This window comes from Sus scrofa, chromosome 2 (assembly GCF_054392235.1).
Source record: "Sus scrofa isolate SSC_HxYL_T2T_F1_AM1 chromosome 2, Sscrofa_HxYL_maternal_Yorkshire_Landrace_v2.0, whole genome shotgun sequence".
NCBI lineage: Eukaryota > Metazoa > Chordata > Mammalia > Artiodactyla > Suidae > Sus > Sus scrofa.
In genome coordinates this window covers 4,433,598-4,447,762 of record NC_139384.1, presented here as the reverse complement: position 1 = coordinate 4,447,762, position 14,165 = coordinate 4,433,598, and the positions used below count along the sequence as shown (strand labels likewise).

The following is a 14,165-nucleotide window of genomic DNA, read 5'->3' as shown; positions in this document are numbered from 1 at the left end:
CACAGCGGTGGACTCTCAGCAGGTTTCACACCGCACGCCTGGCGGCGGTGGGCCTGCTGCGGAGGCAGGCCTGGGTGGGCGCTCTTTACCTGAAAGGGCTGCACGTGTGCTTCCTCTGCATTTCTCAGGTGATCCGAGTGCAAATCCCTGTCTCTGGGGTCATGCCCACAGCGGGGTACGTCCCTCGGCTCGGGAGTGGTGGAGCCGGGATTGGAGTTCACGCCCAGTTGTGACCCCAGGCATGCCCCGTCAGCCACACCAGTGTGCCTTCCGCTGTCACCGAGATACTTCTAGTTGTGTTTCAGCTGTGGGTTGAATGCTGTGTCAGTTGAGGGCGAAGAGAACGGGACCATTGTGGAGAGGGAGGAGACGAGAGGCCGCGAGGTGACAGGGTCTCTGGAGAAAGACGAGAGGCTGCAAGGTGACAGGTTCTCAGGTGGCGTGAGGGTTGTCCCCTGGGGACACAGTTTTTGCCTTGCCCTCCGGCTGCTGTGGGAAACGCTAGGAATCTGGCTTTCTACCCTTTCCACTCTGAGGGTCACCCTGAAGTCGCCACTTACCCGTCTTTAATCTTCCTGGTAGTAAGGATAGAGCTATTGATGATTCAGTCTGTCGTTAGTCTTAGAGTTACTTTCAGTTTTATAAACTCCTAAATGGATCGCCAGTTGTCACCTTTTCATTTTGAGATTAAACACCCAGCCTCCCCACACCCTGGAGACGTACTTCACGCGTTGCGTGCTTTTGGGAATTACCTTTCCGTTCTGGTGATGCCCCATTGCTGCAGGGGGTCTGGAAAGCCCTTGCTCCTTCAGGAGAGCCACACGCCCCCACCTCCCGCCCCTTTCTCATTTGGCGCCATCGACTGACGGCGCCGTGGGTTTGAATGACTGGGTGGTTATTTTTAAGGTGTGAGCACCTTGAAACTGGAGACTGTGTTGTCTGTCTCCCATGTTGTACCTGAAGTCACCAGTAAACATTTCTTGAATCAAAATGAAATTCTCATAAATTTCTTTGAAAATTATTGGAAATCAACTGCACTTAATGTCTGTTTTTAGTCACTTTGAAAACAAAAGGTGCTTTCTCTCTGAGGAATTGACTGTTGTCTTTTTCTTCCTGTGTGTATGTGTGGCCTGTGTTCGAGTCTGAGCACATTCTGGCGTGTTGGATGAGCAGATAGATACCTTGCTATTTAGTCTAGGAAGGTGTTTGAGACTGCCTTCAAAATAACGTGTGTTCCCTTTAATCAGTCCTCTTGGGCTGTGATCGCATCATTTTACCTGATTAATTCAGTGTTGGTGACTGGTGCGGAGGGAGTGGAAGGAAAGGAGGGGGTGTGGTGGCGTGAACACCGAGGTCACTGAATGAAGCATTCTTTTTCTCTTTTGTAGGACATGTTCTTCAAATACACATGGAATAACTTTTTACACACACAAGTGGAAATTTGTATTGCACTGATTCTTGCAAGTCCTTTTGAAACCACAGAAAATAGCACAATTACTGATCAAGACGCCACTGGTGACAGTTTGTTATTGAAACATGTAAGCTTACTTGGTGTCTTAACTTCTGCCACTCCTGGGTGTAGCACTTTCCTGCCTGAAGTGTGAAGTGAATTGAAGTTGAGAGGTGGGAGGTTAAATTTCAGAGTCTAAACATTTAACTGTCGTATTTCCATTGTGCTTTTTAAACCAGTGATTCTATAAATCATATCCTGGACCTTTAATCACCAAGTGAACTTTTTAAAGAAAAGCCTAAGTGGCCTGCTTATTTGGGAAATTAATAAATGCAAAGACTTAGAAATCTTTTGGAGATTAAAAAGGGCAATCCAGGAGTTCTCATCGTGGCGCAGTGGAAATGAATCTGACTGGGAACTATGAGGTTGTGGGTTCGATCCCTGGCCGCGCTCAGTGGGTTAAGGATCTGGCGTCGCCGTGAGCTGTGGTGTAGGTCGCAGACACGGCTCGGATCTGGCATTGCTGTAGCTGTGGTGTAGGCCAGCGGCTACAGCTCTGATTCGACCCCTAGCCTGGGAACCTCCATAAGCTGAGGGTGCAGCCCTAAAGGGACAAAAGACAAAAAAAAAAAAAAGGACAATCCAAATTTAAATATTACCAAGGACCTTTGAACTGTGATTTGGCCTGCCTGCGTTTTTATTTCTGGTGCTGAATATATGATTGAAAGTTGGGAGAAGTGAGTTCTGTGCAGTGTTGAGCAAACCTCCTCTTGGGCTTTGTTTTCTTTTGTTAAATATAAAGTGATTTTACCAAGTCAGTCTGCAGGTTTCTTCCTGCTCTGAAATTTTGTGATTGTGTGACGTTCTGTAACTCACACTTGAGTTACTCCCAAGCCTTGAAGGTGGGAAAGACCAGCCCGGAGTAACTGAGAAGATGGGCGGGACAGACGACTTTGGCTAAAATGGGCATCGCACGTACGTTCCAGTGATGCTGCCTCAGCGCTTGTCATTGGCTGGCGGAACTTTGGCAACATTGTTTTTGGTTTTGCTTATTCTTTTTTCAGGGCCACACCTGCAGCATTTGGAAGTTCCCAGGCTAGGGGTCGAGTTAGAGCTACAGCTGCCTCCCTGTGCCTTGGCCATAGCAACGTGGGATCTGAGCCGCATCTGCGACCTGCACCCCAGCTCATGGCATCGTTGGACCCTTAACCCACTGAGCGAGGCCGGGGATCCAACGCACATGGTCATGGATACTAGTTGGGTTCATTACCTCTGAGCCACGATGGAACTCCAGGCCACTCCTGTTTTTAATATGAGTGCAGTGTTAAAATTCTAGATGAATGAGTTCATCTAGAAGTAAGTGTTGCTAACATTTTAAAAGTACAACTATTGCCGTGGATTGTGAGTTAAGTTTTTGCCAGGGCGTAATTGTCTTTATTTCGCTTTCATTTTGGTCAGGCGTTGTATTTCTGAGCCCAGATTTCCTGGCTAATAAAATCTGGCTTTGCTCTAAGTCAGTGGCTCACTGGTAGCAGTGCTTGAAATGTTATTTCAGTAGATGCCCTGCTGAAGACATAGATCCAGTCTTGAATCCCTGTAGTGTTCTGGGGGCTTGAGTAAACTTCTGATCGCAAACGAATTGTTTGACTAGAATTTGATTTCGCTTTAAAATTTTGACACCTGGACATTTATGTAAATGCTAACTGCAACATTCCTTTTTGTTCAGCTCTTTCAAAAATGTCAGTTAATAGAACGAATACTTGACGCCTGGGAAATGAATGAGAAGAAACAGTAAGTAAATTGGGTTTTGATAGTTCAGTTTGATTTTTTTTTTTTTTCACTAAAGAATAGTTGATTTACAGTGTTTCTTCTATTTCTGTTGTACAGCAAAGTGCTGTACAGGAGGAACCCAGGGCCCATCCATTCCAAATGCAGCAGTTTGCACCCAAAACTTCCAACTGCCCATCCGTCCCCCCACCCCATCCTTGGCGGTGGTCTGTCTCTGTTTTGTGGATGAGATAATCTGTGTCACGGTTTAGACTCCACAAATCAGTGATGTTGTATGGTATTTGTCGTCGTCTTTCTGGCTTACTCTGCTTCATATGAGAATCTCTAGTTCCATCCATGTTGCTGGAAATGGCATTATTTTGTTCCTTTTTGTGGTTGAGTAGTATTTCATTGTAAATACGTACCACATCTTCTCAATCCAGGCATCTGTGGATGGACCTTTAGGTGGTTTCCATGTCTTGGCTACTGTGAATAATGTTGCAGTGAACACAGGGCTGCACATACCTTTTTCAAGGAAAGTTTTGTCCAGATACATGCCCAGGAGTGGGATTGCTGGGTCATATGGTAGTTCTGTATTTCGTTTTCTGAGGAACCTTCATACCGTTTTCCATAGTGGTTGTACCAATTTACATTCCCACCAACAGCGCAGGAGGGTTCCCTTTTCTCTCCGTCCTCGCCAGCATTTGTTATTGGTTGACTTGTTGCGATGGCCATTCTGACTGGTGTGAGGTGGGACCGCATTGTAGTTTTCATCTGCATTTCTCTGATAATCGGTGATGTTGAGCAGTTTTTCATGTGCCTCTTGGCCATCTGTATGTCTTCTCCGGAGAATGGTCTGCTTAGGTCTTCTGCCCACTTTTCAGTTGGATTGTTTCTTTTGTTGTTGTTGAGTTGTATGAGTTGTTTGTATATTTTTGATATTAGGCCCTTGTCTGTTACATTGTTTGCAAATATTTTCTCCTAGTCTTTGGATTGCCTTTTTCCTTTTTTTAATGGTTTCCTTTGCTGTGCAAAAGCTTTTGAGTTTAATTAGGACCCATTGGTTTAGTTGTGTTTTTATTGTTATTATTCTAGGAGGTGGATCAAACAAGATGTTGCTGTGATTTATGTCAAAGAGCATTCTGCCTGTTTTTCCTCTAGGAGTTTTATGGTATCTGGCCTTATATTTAGGTCTTTAATCCCTTGTGAGTTTATTTTTGTGTATGGTGTTGGATGGTGTTCTGTTTTCATTCTTTTACATGTAGCTGTCCAGTTTTTGCAGCACCACTTATTGAAGAGACTGTCTTTCCTCCTCTGTATGTCCTTGCCTTCTTTGTCGTAGATGAGTTGGCCATAGGTGCTTGGGCTTATGCCTGGGCTTTCTGTCCTGCTCCATTGAGCTGTATTTCTGTTTTGTGCCAGTGCCAGATTGTTTTGATGACTGTAGCTTTGTAGTATTGTCTGAACTCAGGATGTTCAATTCCTCCATTTTTGTTTCTCTTTTTCAAGATTACTTTGGCTATTTGGGATCTCAAGTGTTTCCATACAAATTTTAAAGTACCCTGTTCTAGTTCCGTAAAGAGTATCCTTGGTAATTTGATAGGGATTGCATTGACTCTGTAGATTGCCTCGGGTAGGGTAGTCATTTTGACAGTATTCTTCTAATCCAAGAGCCTGGTATATCTTTCCATCTGTTTGTGTCATCTTTGATTTCTTTCATCAGCGTCTTCTAGTTTTCAGAGTACAGGTCTTTTGTTTCTTCAGGTAGGTTTATTCCTAGGTATTTTATTCTTCTTTTTTTTTGTCTTTTTATGTCACCGCACCCGTGACATACAGAGGTTCCCAGGCTAGGGGTTGCATTGGAGCTGTAGCTGCTGGCCTACACCACAGCCACAGCAATGCCAGATCCAAGCCACGTCTGTGACCTACACCACAGATCACAGCAACGCCGGATCCTTAACCCACTGAGCGAGGCCAGGGAGCAAACCCACTAATCACATTCGTTTCTGACGAGCTCTGACAGGAACTCCAGTGTTTTATTCTTTTTTGATGTGATGGTAAATGGTAAATTTCTCTTTTTGATCTTTCACTGTTAGTATATACAAATGCAGGGGTTTTTTTGGGTTTGTTTTGTCTTTTTAGGGCCCCACCTGTAGCATATGGAAATTTCCAGGCTAGGGGTCACATCGGAGCTGTAGCTGCTCCCCTACACACACCACAGCAACACAGGCTCCAAGCCACATCTGTGACCTACACCACAGCCCATGGCGATGCTGGATCCCTCACCCACTGAGCGAGGCCAGGGTTCGAACCTGCATCCTCATGGATGCTAGCTGGGTTCATTACCACTGAGCCACGACGGGAACTCCAGACCTTTACTTCGAGGAGAAGGTCCTCCCTTGCTCTGGCGGAGAACAGTGGAAATAAGCGTATGGCGCGAGCCACTGTGCAGCTGGAAGTGGTTCTGCAAGGTGCAGGTTGTTTAGTTTCCCTGGTAATTTGCTTGTAGAGCCCCGTCCGGAGGGAGACCAGGGTGGGAGTACGCCCGCCTCTGTCGCCGCCGCTGAAACTTGGTGGTCCTTTGCGAGTGGCCCTTTGTCTGAGAGCAGGGGCTGAAGGAGAGACTTGCTGGGTCAGATCCTCCTTGATGATAATTAGCACCTTTGCTCTTGTTACCCCAGGTTCTCAGTGAGGGGAAGAGTCACTTTGTGCATGGAACTCGAGGGGCGTAAAGTTGCCTAGTGTTTTCCTTCTTTCTGTCTGTCTGTCTGTCTTTTTAGGGCCCCACCCACAGCCTGTGGAAGCTCCCAGGCTAGGGGTCTAATCGGAGCTACAGCCGCCGGCCTGCGCCAGAGCCACAGCATCGCAGGATCCGAGCTTCATCTGCAACCTGCACTGCAGCACACGGCAACGCCGGATCCTTAACCCCCTGAGCAAGGCCAGGGTTTGAACCTGCGTCCTCGTGGATCCTAGTCTGGTTTGTTAGCGCTGAGCCATGACAGGAGCTCCCTAGTGTTTCCTTTCTTAGAAAATTTCTTTTAGCTGATAGGCAAGGTGCCTTGAAGCATTGGTTGATGCATGGAAGTAGCTTTGACACCCAGACTTTCTTTTCCAGTGGTGTTGTCTAGGACAGGCGTTCCTCTCTAAGGCCCTGGGAGCTTGTATGCCGTCCTGTAGATTCTGAGGCAGGCGGTGTGGTGGGAAAGCCTCCCAGGGCATGTACTGCTGGGGGTTGGTTTTAAGGCAGGCTTATTGAAGGGCACATTCCTAGGGATTCTGACACATGTGTGCAGTGGTGTAACCACCACCGTCAGGGCGGAAGCTTGCCATCACCCCGTCACCATGCCAGTGCCCCTTGGTAGTCTGACCTTTCTCAGGGTGTCTCTGCTCAGACTTCACCTGCTGTGCCGGGAGGGCTGGGTAACGGGGGGGGGGGGGTCAGCTTTACTTTCTGAGGTCTGATTGTTAAAATCCGCTTATCAACGCTGATTAGGTTTTGCTTTGACTCTGTGGGGAAAGGTGGCGTTTGGTTTGAGTGTGGCAGTCGCTTAGTCTTGGCAGATCTCGGGCACTTTCCTTCAAGTGGGGCTCTTTTGAGGTCCGTCTGTGGCCAGACTGGCATCTCTGGTCATGTCCGACCCGCCTTAGCCTTCCTTCAGCCCCTCCCTCTCTCCGTCCTCACCTGGCTCTGTGCTCTGCTCCCCTTGCTCTCCAAACTCTGAGGGCCTCCAGCCTCGAGGCGTCCTCCTGAATGCGCCGTGTAAGGTCTCTCGCGCAGGAAGTCTGAGGACCGCCGGGAGCCCTGGGCCAAGAACCTTGGAGATGGGGTTTGTTTTCATCTGTGGGGTCTTGAGGACAGACAGCAGCGTCTGACAAAGAAGGTGCCCAGGAGGCACGCTCGGGTCTTGGCATCTTAATGTGGCACTAATAGAGGCGCTGAGCAGCTCAGCTGAGGTCAGGCCTCTGACCCTTCGGTGTCCCCAGGCCCTCTAAGCAGGTGTTTTATTTTCCAGGCAAACCTTTAGGATGGTTTTTAGGGGCTCCTGGAAGATTGTCCCTCTGCACAGAGACTTCTTCGGTTTCATAGAATTTAAGTAACGTATTTCTTGGGCAGAGAAATCACAGAGGTGTGATGTGAGAAGTTTATCCAAACGTAAAGCTGGGTCGTAGTTGCCAAGATTGGACCCTGAGAGGCGGGAGGCATGAGGAGCGGTTTGTACGTCTGTGTTCCCAGCGGTACCTGGGCCACATACAAACTGCCTGCCTCTCGTCTTGGCCAAGTCCTCAGATCACCCAGTATTTTTAACTTGAGAAATGCCGCGGATAGAGAATTGATTGATAGGGTTAAAATTGGATGTCTCTTAGCAAAGGAACCAGCAGAGTTCTCACCTGGGTTCCTACAATCTGTTTAAAGTCTGAAACATAGTTTCAAAGAAAGAAAAGTCTCAGAAACATTGGGCCTCAGTGAATGTTTCTGATTTTGTTTTTAAAGGTAGTATGTTTTAGAAGATTGACGATTTGACTCTTGGAACAACATTTGCCCTGTTTAAGGTGGCTGCAGTGTCAGTTTGGCTAGACGACTTCTGCCACACTCCCGCCTCCGCCCGACCTGGTGATAGACCAGCACCTTCCCTCTGTGTCCCTTCTTATCTTTAGTGCCTCGGTTTTTAGAACAGTTGCTTAAATCCACCTTGGTTCGTTACCAAGCTGTTCGTCACTGCCTCTTCTCGGGGGTCTGAACACTTGTCCTTTCCCCTCGTCAGGGCCGAAGGAGGACGCCGGCACGGCTACATGGGCCATCTGACCAGGATAGCCAACTGCATCGTGCACAGCGCCGAGAAGGGCCCCCGCAGCGCGTCGGTGCAGCAGCTCATCCGAGGTAATTGCGCTGTGGGGTCCTGATTCCACTCCGGGTGGTGTGGAGAAGGGGGTAAGGTAAAGTGGAAATATTCACAGCGTTGTTACTCGCTGTCTGAGGGGCTCCTTGTATTTCCAGATTATTGGAGTTAGAAAGAGGCTCCCGAGAGTGTGCCTGAACAGTGTAGTTCTTTGCTGTGTCTCTCTTCTTGTTTCTGCAGTCCTTTTGTTACGTGTTGGCAGGCTCAGCTGGTAACTGGAGTTAGCCACTTTCATTCTCTGAGTTTTGCTCAGTGAAAGTGCCTTTGGGCCTGACGTACTCGTAGGCTGACAGTTGAGCTTCTTGAGCTGTAATTACTCTTGCTTTTATTTCTTCTGAAGGCCCCTGTATAGCCTCTGGATTGAGTGCCTTTAATTGGCATATTAAAACGTTTATCAGCAACTTCTCCATCTCTTTATTCCTGAAACAAGGGGTATTAGCCAGTGTCCCACGGGACCCTTTTGTACTAGCATTTGAATGTCATCAGCCCAAGCTTACTTGGAAGAAACTGCGTGGATGCCTTTTACCCTGGCACCCAGGCCAAAATTCGCCTCCTCCCGTGCGGGCACTGAGACCCCTGTGTGCTCCAGGTGTGGTACCAGCAGACACCCTAGCCCTCTGACTTCCTTTGAGGTGAAAAGTCTTTAACCCTGTACTGTGGCCTTAGTTCAGAGTTCACTTGCTGAAAATCATGTCCCAGTCCATCCGTCTTTTCCTCTCTTACGAATGTGTGGGGAGTTCCCCTTGTGGCTCAGCAGGTTAAGAATCCAACGTGGTGTCCATGAGGATGTGGGTTAAGGAGCTGGTGTTGCCGAGAGCTGGAGTGTAGGTTGCAAATGAGGTTCGGATCTGCCATGGCTGTGGTGTAGGCCAGCAGCTGCAGCTCCAATTGGACCCCTAGCCCGGGAACTCCCATATGCGGTGGGTGCCGGCCTATTAGAAGGAAAAAAAAAAAAGAAGGAAAAAAAAGGATGTTTGTAAGCAGGAGGCTCTTACCTGGTGAGTGTGCATTAAAAGCATGATGGAAAAATTGGGGCTTCCCCACCTATAACTTCGCTTCTTGAGAGCGTATAAACCGGATCATCACACTTTGTATTCTTGGGCACACCCATGAATTGGCCACGTGTATGATTGTTTTTTAGATCAGTCTTCATTTTATGGCAGTTGCTTGCCCAGTGGGGTGTATGTGTGCGCGTGCACGCTTGCGAGGGTGATGCACATGTGTGTTTAAACCAGAATTTTCCGATGACAGCTTTAGTCTAGTAAGGCCTCCAGGATTTCAGCTACAGTTTGATTTTCTCGGAGAAGTATCTGTGGGAGTTCCCTGGTAGCTTAGTGGGTTAAGGGTCTAGTGTTGTCACTATAGCGGCTCAGGTTTGATCTCTGGCCTGGAAACTTCTATGTGCTGTGGCTGCAGCCAACAAAAAAAGAGAAAGAAGTATTTGTGTAGCCTTTCCCTTAAAATTTCTCTAGACGGTAGAATTTACGATGGCCTATGTTTCCATATATCGGCCTATGACACAGACATTTGAGGAGTATTTTCTTTGAGCAATTTAAGAAGCCAGACTGGGTTCCTTGCGTTCCTTGGCCAGAGGCTAGTCAGTTTCTCAGTGGGTGGGAGCTGACATGTGCAGCGTTTCCCGAACTCACCTGACTGTGGAGGAAGACTGCTTTTTCCCCAGGTAGTGACTGTCACCTTTACAGGGAGTTATTGGAGACACACATTTTCCAGGTTAAGTTTCTACCAAACAGTCTTTAGAAAAGAGTTGAATTCAGAGACTGCTTAGGGCTCCTGGCATCAAGCGTAGACCATGGGGGTTGGTTCCTGAAAGTTCTCGGGGTTCAAGCTGAGCACGGCTCTGTGACTCTCTTCCTCTGAGAGCGGGTGCTCAGCTTGCAGGGCCGGCTCACCTTTGGTGGCCCACACGTGTTTAGTCTTTTTTGTGTCCTTTTTGTGGGGGGCCGCCTGCCATGTGGAAGTTCAACCAGGGATTGAACCTGCGCCGTGGCAGCGACCAGAGCCACAGCAGTGACACCACCGGATCCTCAACCCGCTGTGCCCCGGGAGTGCCATTCGTTTGTGCTGCTTGTCTGTGTGAAGTCCCTGTGGTGATAATGCTTTTTTCCTTCTCTCCTCCTGAAGATCTTCCAGAGGAAGTCAGGGAGCGATGGGAGGCGTTCTGCGCAAGCTCCTTAGGAGAAACTAACAAGAGGAACACGGTAGACCTAGTAGGTTCTACAAGGTTGCATTGCTCTGATTTCCGTGCTCTTGAACTGTGCGCATTTGTTCAGAAAGATGCAAAAAAACATCTTCCATTTGTCCTGGTAATTGGAGGCCAAGGATAAGTTCATGTTTCTTACCAGAAAAAGAGGTCAGTGTTCACAGTCTTCTTACTCATGGGTCTGGTCAACTCCTGGTTCCTGCCCGGGACGACGGGGGGTGCCAGACGCTCCTGCTGTCTCGCTCCCACCCGCCTCGGCGCCCGCCCCGAAGCGCCTCGGCACCACAGCCTTCCTTTGCTTGGTTGGTTTGTCGCCTCAGATGACCCCAGGTGCCTTTCGATATTTTCTGGTGTTCCGGAGCTGAGTTTACCCTGATTTTAGATCATTCCCGGGGGGAGAAATTCGTAGATGACTTCAAAACCCCAGCTTTACAGTAACGGATTGGTACTTTGAGCCAGGGAATAATGGCATTGATAATATCCTTAAAAATTATATTGGACTTTGGAATGTAGCCTTCCTTTCTTAGTACGTTAAGCCCTAAGGTAAGTATGGTTTTGTTTTTGAGGAAAAGCACTTCCTTTTGCAAGCACAGGCCAGCTGGTGATTGAGGTGGTGGCCCTGACTCTCCGTGGAAGTAGATGGGTCAGGGATTTAATTTTCTGTCTGAGACTCAGCAGCTGCAGTCCTGAATTTCTAATCTGCAGGAACCCTCGGTAGTCCCTAGACCATCAAGTATCTGGCAGCCTTATCGGTTCGGAGCAGAACTTAGAAACGGGGTGGGGTCGGGGCAGAAGGTCTGTGGCGGCTGCGGAGCAGTCGCTGGGTCCCATCCTGGGTCTCACCCCAGGGGCCTGTTGCCTCCTGCTTTGTGGATTGTCTGACAAACTTGGTTGTCTTTTTTCCAGATTCTTGACAGACGGGTGACATAGTGATAGAATTATTAGGATTTGGAAGAACCATGAAGTTAAAAGGGGAGTTGTTAACTAGCATAGAGTTAGTGGCCCTTAGCGTCTCCGTGTGTTAGGGGCCAACAGAGGAAATGACATTCCCATTGACAGTCCCAGGTTACCAAGGAAGGGTTAAGTAATTTTTTTTTTTTTTTTTTTTTGCTATTTCTTGGGCCGCTCCTGTGGCATATGGAGGTTCCCAGGCTAGGGGTCGAATCGGAGCTGTAGCCACCGGCCTACGCCAGAGCCACAGCAACTCGGGATCCGAGCCGCATCTGCAACCTACACCACAGCTCACGGCAATGCCGGATCGTTAACCCACTGAGCAAGGGCAGGGACCGAACCCGCCACCTCGTGGTTCCTAGTCGGATTCGTTAACCACTGCGCCACGATGGGAACTCCCGGGTTAAGTAATTTTTAAGGAATGTAGGTTGGCTCCCCCCCACCCCAAATCAAATTGGTTAAAATTTGGGATAAGAGGGTTTTATTGTTCTCTCATACTGTTAAATCGAACCTTTTAATTTCAGAGGCTCCCGTAATGATTCCTTGTTAAGAATACAGGCAGTGTGGTCTCCTTGAAGGAGATTTTTTTGGTCTTGTTTCTTATTTATAAAGAAACAGCTAGACGTATTAACTCTGATCTTTTTTAGGAAACTTGTTTAAAAATTGTCCTTTGACTTCAAAGGAAGAAGTCAAAAATGTTCAGTTAAACTTATATCATTATTGGGATTTTTGAAAAAACTTTCATCTTTGGTAATTCAAGCAAATTTCTCTTGCGGATAGTTATGGATAAAGAAGGACTTCCGTGCCGTTGAGGTACCACTCACCTCCTTTGCCTGATGCCGACAGCCGTCTAGTCTGTAACTACATGTCAGTGGCATGCGTGTCCACAGGCAGGAGCTGCAGAATTAATGCACAGCGCTTTTGGGTCGGGTCCAGCTAGACGGGCCGGCACCTATGGAGAGGGAGAAGCATCATCGACTCCACGGGGTACTCTGACCGAGGCCCAGCTCTCCTTCGCCAGTGTCCTTTCTGCCGTGGTGCTTCAACGGCACGGGTAATCCACAGGAGAGCCAAAGGAGACGCTGGCTTGTGTGGATGAAGAGGGCCGATGGTCAAGCCCGCTACCATTGCTCACGTCCTGTGGTGACCTAGCCCCACTCTGTAACTTTGTTGTTTCTGGAGACGTTGTGTGGATCTCTGGGGACCTCTTCGCTCTTGGTCTCCGATGCCCGGTACTGAAACAGCACGCCCAGTTAGGCTGTTAGGGATGCAGGTAGTTGTCCAGGTTTTGAAGCTTATACATTGCTTAAATGCTTATACACAGGTCCTAGGCCACCGGGGGGACGTTCCAGCGTCCAGGCTTTTCGTTTTCTGCCCACAGTATTCCAGGTGGTATCCCAGGAGGCCTGGGTACCGTGTTATGTTGTGAATGTGATTAGAAACACAGCTGGGTAAATGCAGTGGGTCTTGCCCTTGCGAGGATGTTGGGGGGGAGGGGGCGCTGCCCTGTATGTGGTGCAAAGTCCAAGTGAAAGCTGTTCCCTTCTCATTGCTTCACATGCAGGCACTGCAGTAGGCAGTTAAGTAAGAAGATTGCTTATTCCCCGCCTCCTCCTCAAATAGATAGAGGAGGCACCCTGCCCTGACTCAGGCGTTTCAGGAGGACGGCTCAGATGCCTCTCTGGGAACTATTTCAGGCATTTTCTTTTTTTTAAGGACTGCACTTGCACCATAAGTTCCCAGGCTAGGGGTTGAAGTGGAGGGGCAGCGGCTGGCTGACACCATAACTCACGGCAACACCAGATCCAAGCCACATCTACGACCTGCACCACAGCTCACGGCAACACTGGACCCTTAACCCACTGAGCGAGGCCAGGGATTGAACCTGCATCCTCATGGATACTAGTTGGGTTTATTACCCCTGAGCCACAGTGGGAACTCCCTATTTGAGGTATTTTCATGGGACTTGTGTCAGCCCTGTAGTTCAGGATCAGATACTTTTAGTTAGTACATTGTTCTATTGTCTTGGCTTGGCCCTAATTTTCTAGCCACAGCAAGGATTTGTTCATTTATACTGCAGTCACTCACCAGTTCTACTGGCTGTGGGCCCAAGGATTTGCTCAGTTGTGTAGGATGAGCTGTGCCCTCTGGAGCTCCCGTCTGGTCAGCACTTGAAAAGTCTGAGATCTTGAATGTATTTTAGGCTTTTGATGCCATCATCTAAAGTATATGCACAGGAGATTCACATGCTGCTTAGTTTTTTTTGTTTGTTTGTTTGTTTGTTTTTTCTTTTTGCCATTTCTTGGGCCGCTCCCGCGGCATGTGGAGGTTCCCAGGCTAGGGGTCCAATCGGAGCTGTAGCTGCCAGCCTACGCCAGAGCCACAGCAACGCCAGATCCGAGCCGCATCTGCGACCCTACACCACAGCTCACGGCAACGCCGGATCCTTAACCCACTGAGCGAGGCCAGGGATCGAACCCGCAACCTCATGGTTCCTAGTCGGATTTGTTAACCACTGCGCCACAACGGGAACTCTGCTGCTTAGTTTTTATGTTGGGAGTTTATTATGAATAAAATTTGGTGTTTTAATTACACCCAGAGACCATTCTTTGTTGTTTGTTTGTTGGTTGGTTTTTTAAGGGCTGCACCTGTGGCATATGGAGGTTCCCAGGCTGGGATAGAATTGGAGCTGCAGCCGCCAGCCTATACCACAGCCACAGCCACACGGGATCCTTAACCCACTGAGTGGAGCCAAGGATCAAACCTGAATCTTTGTGGATACTAGTCGGGTTTGTTTCTACTGTGCCACAACGGGAACTCCGCGACCACTCTGTTCTGACTAAGCCCCCAAAATATAAAAATTGGTGAGGATTTAGAT

The 14,165-nt window shown here is 48.4% G+C and overlaps 1 protein-coding gene across 50 annotated transcripts in view; it reads left to right on the top strand.

Annotated features, from left to right (window-relative positions):
- PPP6R3 (protein phosphatase 6 regulatory subunit 3) overlaps window positions 1-14,165 on the top strand; it is a 128,564-nt gene that overhangs the window by 84,311 nt on the left and 30,088 nt on the right. For all 50 annotated transcript variants that reach the window (XM_085010544.1, XM_021082716.2, XM_085010535.1 and 47 more), the window contains 4 exons: window positions 1,389-1,538; window positions 3,177-3,241; window positions 7,981-8,096; window positions 10,258-10,343. In XM_085010544.1, coding sequence (XP_084866670.1) covers window positions 1,389-1,538; window positions 3,177-3,241; window positions 7,981-8,096; window positions 10,258-10,343 — 417 coding nt within the window. The remainder of the gene's footprint in view (window positions 1-1,388; window positions 1,539-3,176; window positions 3,242-7,980; window positions 8,097-10,257; window positions 10,344-14,165) is intronic.